Raw genomic sequence first — 9,169 nt, 5'->3', positions numbered from 1 at the left:
TATTTTCATTATTGTGGTGGCCACCTGGATGGACACGTGTCAAAATTCACAGAACTGTACACCTTAAAAGGGTAAACTTTAAATGACTTAAATTAGCACTCAATAACAAAGGTGGAGGGATAGTCCTATTAGAAGACAAATTAAGTTAATTACACTGAGTTATAGTATAATTGGGTGTGTTAGAACTGGGGATATATTTCTCAATTTTTAGAGGCAACATACTGTATTGGTTAAAAACATGTTAACTGTATTGGTTAGACTGTATTGGTTAAAAACCTTTAGAGCCAGAGGACTGCCTCACTCTATAAGTTTTTTTTTTTTTAAAGATTATTTATTTTATACAAGAACTGGGGTACAGGTCAGAAGCGCGGGAGGGTGAGAGAATTCACTAGAGCCAGAGTGGGGAGCAGAACAGGCAGGCAGAGCGAAGACACTGCTGAGGGGAGCAGCAGGTGAGGCAGGAGAGGTCTGCTGCAGATGTGGGTTTCTCCCTGGCTGGCGGGGAATCGAACCGGCGCTGCAGAGGCTGCGGACAGCTTCGCAGCGCGGCGCTCAACCGCTGCGCCATCGGGGAGGCCCCCCTCACTCTGTAAGTTATAGGACTCTCTGTTGCCTCAGTTTCCCCGTGTATCAGTTGAGATAGCAGTACCTACCTCATGTAACTATTGCTATAATTAAGCACCACTGACAAAGGCAAACCAGAGGAACAGGCACTGAAAAGTTAAGGCTGTGTAATGGAAGAAAGTCTCTGATCTTTCTTCACTTCACTGGGTGAGGTCATCCTTGTCTCTGCTGAAAAATAGTCTTCATCACAAACCCCCCACACGTAACTCTGCCCAGTCTGCCATATCAGGCAGCCACTGCTGAGTAAACACTCTGGAATAAACCTCAAAGAGAGAATAAATCACCTCTCATGCCACGCTCCCTCCAGGTGAGGACTGAGGTCATTGCAAGAGGCATAACAAATAGTCGACATAATGTACCAAACTAATAGATTCTATAAGGAAAACTAAATGGAAAATTTTTCTTCAGTACTAGGCACCTCTGGCTGAAGAGACAGTGAAGCCAGTGTTATTACAGATGTAGTTGAATCAATAACACTTTTTCATTCATTTCTTTTTCATTTCACAAAAATGCCTATTTTAACCAGAAAAAGAGGGAAGGAGATATTATCAAGGGCAATTTTTCATGCTCACATGGATTAAATTCTAGGACACATCGCTCTTCTAAATAGTCTCATTTCTGTTATTTTTCTCCTCTCCTCAGAAACATACTCAATTCTGTTCTAGCAGTGAGAATTCATCTGGAAAGCTATGACAATCAATTAAGTAAATGAGAAAATAGAATGCTTGTGATTATGATAATCAAGCTATATGAAACCCACCCTCTTAGGTCTAATACCCACACATCTTTAAGCAATATATTAATTAAGCTTTGGATAATTGTTACAATTAGGATCAAGCTTTTATAATTTTTAAAAATCACTCTGAGAGGAAAAGAGGAAATATTTTTAAAAGATATGCAGCTGTTGCTTTTTAATACAATTCATTTTCATGACTACACTATCGTTTCCTTGGCTGTGTGGAAACCATTCCAGTCTGCTTTATTGATGTGACTTCTCATCTACAAGTGGAGATATTTTGTGTGTAGCACTTTTTCAGTGTTTCCCTGTTTCCCTAAGATAGAAGTTGGCAAACTTTTCCTATAAAGGACTAGATAACAAATATTTTAATCTTGGCAGGCTAAAAGGAAACGTTATGTAAAAGTACTTAGATGACAGGAAACAAATTCCCGGTTTCTTTATTGATGGACTTTAAAACAAAATAAAAGTTGAGTACATTTTTGTTTTGGAAATACACATCTACTAAGGAGAAGAATGGATTTCTTACTGCTCAGTTGGGGTTCAATGATAGCGGCCCTTCATCCAGTCATCACCAATGTTCATTGTGAAATTCTTAGCTGTGGGCAGCAGGCTAGATGTGCTTCACAGAGTGCTGTTAACCGCCCCGGCCACTGAGCATTGCTCACATCTTCAACGTGCATCAGAATCACCTAAAGGACTAGTTAAAATAGATTGCTGAGCCAGACCCCCAGACTTCTGATGGGGTCCAAGAATTTGCATTTCTAACAAGTACCCACATGATGCTGATTCTTTGTCTGGGTACACACTTTTAGCTGTTGGTCCTTGTGAAACATCACATTGAATACATGTCTATTGTAGGGTAAAGAAAATGTCAGGCTTTTCTGCCCTCCCGCCATCAGGATGGATGATGGATCCTTGTGGTCCTGAATGCATGCCTGATGGCGGGCACCTGGAGTAGGGTGTGGGCCTAGGTAGATGGGATTCACCTGGGCTGAAACTGTGCTTTTAAGGTCGGCATCACAGGGATGCCAGCAGAAGCCAAGTGGCCAAAAGAGAAGCCGAGAAAGAAGTAGCAGAAGCCGAGAGAGAAGCAGAGAGAAGGCCAGAGAGCCCAGATAGAGTGAGGATTTGCTGGGGGCTGGGAGGACTGCCAGCCTCCAGGCCCCCCAGCACCCTTACCTGCTGTGTGCTGGGTAAATCCCAATAAAAGGCCTGCATAAAATGACTGAGGACTCTGACTCCTCCTTTACCTGGTCTGCTGGATTAGAAAACCTGCACTGTGGTCCTTCCTGCCCCTACACTATATATTTTATGTTTTCATCATTTACTTACATATTTCAGCTCACCTGATACTTTAACTCCTTGAACTCTGAGATACAGGGGGTAGGAAATCCGAAGTCAAAATTCCATTAAAAAGTGAAGAATTAGTTAGCTAGCCTGGGGTTGATAATAAAAGGAACATTATCACTTAAATGTCTATTTGTCTCTTGCTTACAAAGTCAGGTATTAGCAAATAGCATTTCTACAGTAAAGAATCTAATTCAATCACCTTTAAAATAGCAATATTCCAAAAGACATGTACATAAAACTAAGAATGACAGTGTTGCCTAGATTTAACGTGTTGTAATTCACTGGATTATCAATATGATGTCTCCTAGATTGGAATTTGTTGGTGTTTTCAACCCATAAAATTTCCTGAGGTCCTCAAGGGACTAGGGAGATGCCTGTCTCCTAAGTCCTGAAGTAACCCATGGTTTACTAGACCAAGTCATCTCTAGCTGAGAAGTTGCAATGGGCTATTACAGATGAGTTATGAATGATTTAAACTATTATCTCTAGTGAGAATGTGGAGAAGGTTAATTATAAATTAACAGGTCATCAGTTAATTTTTAGGATTACATCTTACCAAAGAGAGTCTTTCAGAAAAGAAACAAAATGGAAAATATATTCTCCTTCTGTTTATTTGTCCCAATGTTTTAAAAAATCAGCTTTATGAAACCATAATCTTCCTCATGACAGATGGGCTTATACATTAGCATCGTGCTTTCAATCAACAGTTAATGTTTCAAGAGGAAGGTGAAAAAACTGAATTTAAGACATCTCAGCATCTATTTGTCAATTTTCAATTTTATAACATTGATACAAAAAAATAGTATTCTGATTAGCAGCTTGTTTGGCAACCCATGTAACCCTAAACAGTACTACAAACCTGGAGAGTGCACTTTTACAGACAATTACGTTTGGCGAAATAGTATGTACAATTTTGACAAATAAATACATAAATACAATCATTCATATATAACAATATACCTAAATGTCAATTATCATCAAGCGTTTCTAGTAAATTACTTTTTTCATTCACAAGTTACTGCTGCTTATAAAAACTATCTTCACCTTTACAGAAGAAATGACAGTCAATTCCCCCACGAAACCCACAGATTAGGAAAGGTAGAAAATGAATCCCCGATGCGTTAATGCAAATATTCCGTTGTCTTTGATAGAAGAGATTTGATTGAAAAATTCCTTCCTTGACTTCTCTGTAAAGAGTTTATTTTCCCCATGTCATACCACCTAAAGGGGTTTTGTTGTTTTTGAATTTAATCCAAATCGAAAATGATCTTCATGTTTGATTTTGGTTACTTAAAAACACACCACTATATATTGACACTGGCATTTGCTCTAATGTAAGAAGACACAAAGCCGCAAACACTAGACACCAAAAATAAAACTTTTTATCCAAAAAGAAATTTCAAAAAAAGAAATTTTAAGAATACAAAAATTGATTACTGTTCCCTTTTGTTTTCCAATACACAATAAACAAAACAGGTGGGGGGAACAGTCAGAAGGTTTTGTAAAAATTGCCTGGATGACTCTTGGTACAATACTCTGAAATATCTGATGTCAAAGAAATGCTAACTTTTAAAAAATGACTTAAATGATTGACAGTATAATTTGACCAATGCCATGAAATTAACAAAATATAAAATTATAGTTTTTCTGGATCACTCGACGTAAATATTTTTGAACATTCAAAAAACAAAGGGCAAACATGCTTTAGGCTGTTGAAACACTGAACCAATGGCCTTGCCTCACCAAGTTTCATGCAGAAGAAAATGTTACATAGCAAGCAGATTCTAGCTATCAGTACAATTTGGGAGAAGAAAAAAATGTCTTTAAAATATATACATATGGTCTCTGATGAATATTTATATGTTGGTCACATGGGCACTACCTAGCGTAAGAGTTAGGAAATAGTTCTTTAAGACATACGATGCTCTGATTTTTGCTCTGTTTAACGATTAGGGCTCTATTCATTATGTATACACACACACAGAACAATTCATCGATGTACATATATGTATGATGCTTATAATGTGCAATTCCTTCACACCAAAGGTGGCTTGACCGAGCATAAGGTAGTCGCAATATGATAGTTAAGACAGACACTTGATTTGCTGCATAACTGAAAGACGAGCCAAGTACAAAATCAGGAATTTTCAAGTGATAGGAATTCACAGCAGTCGAAGGGGGAGGGGTGGGAGGTGGCTCACCTTGTGTGGATCTATCTCCCCAGGCTATCTAATACCGTTTTCTAATCAAACTCAGCATTCCTGCTGACTAAGATGAAAATGTATTAAAGGCTAAGAAGGGCTGTGTCATATTGGGTTCTTTTGGGCTGGGGATGACAGAGCCAATATTTTCAAGAAATAGTCCATGATTTCCATTTCATTTTTTCAACCTGTTTCCTATCAACTTTCACGGGGGCTTTGAAGAGTCACGTTAAAAAAAAAAAAAAGCTGTACTCTTTCAGTTGTGAGGCTTTCTTTGATTGAAACAGGTTTTCTAATGATTGGTAGATGGTCAGTGTGTGGCTTTGCTGAGTGGCTACACTTCTGATAGAGGTGGATCACTTAAAACTGTCCTCAAGGTTCTCACTGACAATTCAGATGAAATGTTTCCTGAGATCTAAGTTGATGTGACACATTTTGCAAAGCAAGTACTTCAATTACAATATATCCTCAGTCAGAGGCTCCTCCCCAAAGAAAGGTAGCTGCCTCCACTTTCAGCACCCTGGAATATCAAGGCAATGTACTGAAGTAATAATGTATTCATTGAAACCAGACGAAATGACAGAGAAACTGAAGCTTCCCCAACACCTAACCTTTATCCAAGGAAAAGTGAATGTCATTGAAGGACTGATACACTACTAGTTCATATTAAATATTCTGGGGGTAGAATTTATATTAAGATGTTACTACCACTGATGACCATCACTGTCATAATTTTAGCATGTAGCATAATGCCCAATACACTGCATGAAGTAGCACCTTGTAACTAAGGGCATCAGAAGAGTTACCAAATGCAATTTGATCTCACAGCACCTGTGAGGTAGGTGTTATTTCCAGCCATTTTATAAGTGAGCATATTGAAGCACAGTAGGTAGGAGATTCTTGCTCACATACCCAGTAAGTACAATGGCATCCATGAGCCCTGACCCCAAGCTTCCCCACCCTTTGTTCTCCTGAACCTTCATCACCAAATCTCCAGAACACCTCCCAACAGCATCGCTGCTAGAGGTACTTAGGTGCTTAGGATGCTAGAGAATATTGTATCTATAAATTTCAGGGCTAACTCATTCGATAGTATTGGTACCCACGAAGAGATTTTCTCACGTGTTTTGCAAATGTAAATGTGTGGGAGGGGCATCTTATACTATTGCTAAACTTATGCTAATTATCATGTATACAGAAATTCATATTTTCTCCATGTGATTTATTGTTGTTCTGGCTTCTTACCAACTTATTTCTACACATGTGCCTATCTGAGCCAGATACTGTAAAATGCATTTAGCGACACTGTGTGGGGGGAACAGATGAGATTATGTTTGGCAAAGTCTCCTTGGAGGCACCAGGTAATGTTTGTTCTGAAAGAGCAAAAAACCAAATTTCTTGTTTACCTTGCTAAGCAGCATTTTATATACATTCCACCTACTGACTAGGTTTACTCCTTGGATGAGCAAGCAGAGCTGTCTTCCAAACACATAGAATATCTGAGTCTCAGGTTTAAATTTCCATTTTTTTAACTGCAACCTCCTGCCAGTACTAAGTTCATCTCTTGGAGGAACCAAAGATACTGTACACATTATATGGTAATATATGTAAAAATTCAATGTAACAGCACATACAATATTAATAATCACATCTAGCAAGTCTTCCTGACTGTGCATTTCTGAATTGTTTTTGATAAAGTTATTTACTTATTTTTTGCAGAGATGATATGAAGACATTACTGTTACAGTTTCCCAGAACCAGATTTTTTTTTCTCTCAGATACATAGTATGTGAATCCTAGCAGTTGTTAGGAAGTTGCTTTTTGAGATCAATAGCAATGCCTTAGGACCTGAGGATGAGACCTGGTCCTTCTAACTCATGTATTGTTTCTATAACCAGAGTCTAACATTTGCAATTCCAAGAAAGGAACTAAGAACGGAAAGGAAAAAACTTTTTACAAAACCCCTCACCAGTTCATCTCGCCTGGTGACACCTGTAAAATATCAACACCCCAGGCCCCATTTCTTAAAAAAAGCAAAGAAATGTATTTACATCAGTAAAAATCTTAGCATTTGAGATGCTTCTTGCTTGACATGTCATTCCAAATTCTGTGCATTTCTTCTGGAGAGATCTGATGCACGGTGATAACTCGACGAAACCTACACAAACTGTAGGCCATTTTCCAGTGATTGAAGCCACTGTTCTGGAAGGGATGTATGCCCAGCTTTCGAAGACACAGTCCCACATACACATCTTCAAGGTGAAGAAGCCTTGTATGGAGTGAGGTCTTGTAAATGAGTTCGGCCACATCGCCTGAAAAGATATAGCCAGTCCCCGAGCAGAAGGGTGGGTAGTTACTGTCAGGATACATGTCCCGGGGCATATACCACTTACTGCGCACGTCCCGAATAGGCCCTCCATTGATGACATAGCCAGTGAAATACCTTCTTCTTGGCTTGGTGGAAGGTTTTAGTAGTTTATAAATAAGGTTGTCCATGTTTACAAAAATGTCAGTGTCTGTTTTCATGACATACTTGGCTTTTGAACAAAAAGTGGCCACCCATCTCATCCCCATTAAAGTTTTGAGGGTAAGGTTATGGTAGGAGTCAATAAAGTCCTCCACGATAATGTCATGGAAGATTTGGCTCTCTTGCTCCACCATATGGTTCAGAACAGGATCAGAGTTCTTGCCCAGGAGGAAGAGAGTTGCGATCTTAATCCCTTTAAAGTTGTTCTCATCTCCCCAAGTCTCTCGAATTGCCTGGCGGGCATCAAATTCTTTGTGGGTAGTGCTGATGAGGATAACAAGGAAAGGAATATTTTTCTCACATTTCTTGGGTTCATTAATAAGAAATTCAAAAGAATGTGGGTTTATAGGCCGAGTTCTTATGTTGCCAAAGGTGAAGTTTTTCCTAGCAACTATTAGGTGGCTGAAGGGCTTGGAGCCAGTGTAGGAGGAAGTAGGACGAGTTATACTCAAGTACCAGAGAGCACTGGCCCAGCACACAACTGTCAAAACATATAAGCAGGAGACTTTTGAAGCCATTGTCTTGAGAGCACGTCTACTCCAAATACTGAAGAATAGGCCTTGTTGGCATTAGCTTTTTTTCATCTTGCAGAGGCAGCATATTACACATAAATCTTAAAGTTCAACACAGAAGCGTGAGTGTGGGATTGTCCATGGTCTCAGTGGCACTCTGGCATCTCTGCATTCACTTTCCTTTCTTCCAAACCTGATGGAAGGCTCCAGGCCTCACAAATCTTCCTCTTAATTCTGCAAAATCAATAAAGTACAGTTGTCGTTCAGAATTATTTAGTCATTTCACATCTTCAAACAACATAAGAAGGGCATAAGAATTACCCACAATGACTAAAATAAACACAATCATCTGTTTCCATCAGTACGGAAAACTTCCTGACACAACCGTCTTCCCATTTCTTCCCTTGATAGAAATTGTTTATGTATAGTCATACCCAATCAACAAGCATATAGATTATAAACTCTAGAAGAATATGAAGTAAACTCAACAATTTAGTAATTCAAAAAGATTCCATCTTTTCACAAAAGGCCTTCTTTGCAGTTAGTATTTTCTGACCCTAAAGTCCTCATTCAAGTAGGAGAGTCTCACAAACAACCTCATAATTCTTTTCCATGTTTTCCAAGTCTGGGTTTTTGTTTTCTTGACTCTGATGAAGTGATCAGTTCTCAGCATCTCTTGGCTTTTTCTGGCCCTATATTTGAAAATGTGTCAATCACCATGAGAAAATCTACTAAAATGGTCTCTCTTGGATTTGACTTACAAGTAATTCCCAAATTTTTCTCATTTCCCCCTTCCTGTTGCTCTCACAAATGCTAGTTCCTAATTCTCAGTCTTCTGTGAGGCTTCATCTGGAGGATAATTTTATCCCTCACATCTGGAGGCCATTGCCCAAGTGTCCTTTCTGACGGCTGGCAGCATTCATGTTGGAGTTGATCTACATGGTATCACTTTTTGTGACTTTCGGCAACTCATCTTTATGTTCCTTTGATGAAATTATTCTGGCCCTTGTTAATTCTCTTGACTTAGTTACACTTGTCTGTATACGCAGGGGTATGATATGAAAGATGACTAAGACTGGGGACCACAAATTCAATGAAGGCAACGGGGCGCATTAATTGGTGTTCATATAAGAAAATTTGTCCTTCAGAACTCTAAGCCCTTCTAGAACATCAATTGCTATCATGCCATCTAAAAATATATGCCAGGTTACAAAGT

At 38.9% G+C, this 9,169-nt stretch overlaps 1 protein-coding gene across 3 annotated transcripts in view; it reads right to left on the bottom strand.

The window, feature by feature from the left end:
• Positions 1 to 3,317: 3,317 nt before the first annotated feature.
• B3GALT1 (beta-1,3-galactosyltransferase 1) overlaps positions 3,318 to 9,169 on the bottom strand; it is a 495,516-nt gene continuing 489,664 nt past the window's right edge. For all 3 annotated transcript variants that reach the window (XM_054699829.1, XM_037523461.2, XM_054699828.1), the window contains exon 4: positions 3,318 to 8,187. In XM_054699829.1, coding sequence (XP_054555804.1) covers positions 6,979 to 7,959 — 981 coding nt within the window. In that variant the 5' untranslated portion in view covers positions 7,960 to 8,187 and the 3' untranslated portion in view covers positions 3,318 to 6,978. The remainder of the gene's footprint in view (positions 8,188 to 9,169) is intronic.

Source organism: Talpa occidentalis, unplaced genomic scaffold (assembly GCF_014898055.3).
Source record: "Talpa occidentalis isolate TD23 unplaced genomic scaffold, MPIMG_talOcc4v2.1 talOcc4.3, whole genome shotgun sequence".
NCBI classification, from domain to species: Eukaryota; Metazoa; Chordata; class Mammalia; order Eulipotyphla; family Talpidae; genus Talpa; species Talpa occidentalis.
The sequence above is the reverse complement of the archived record's forward strand: the minus strand, read 5'-3'. Positions and strand labels throughout refer to the sequence as shown.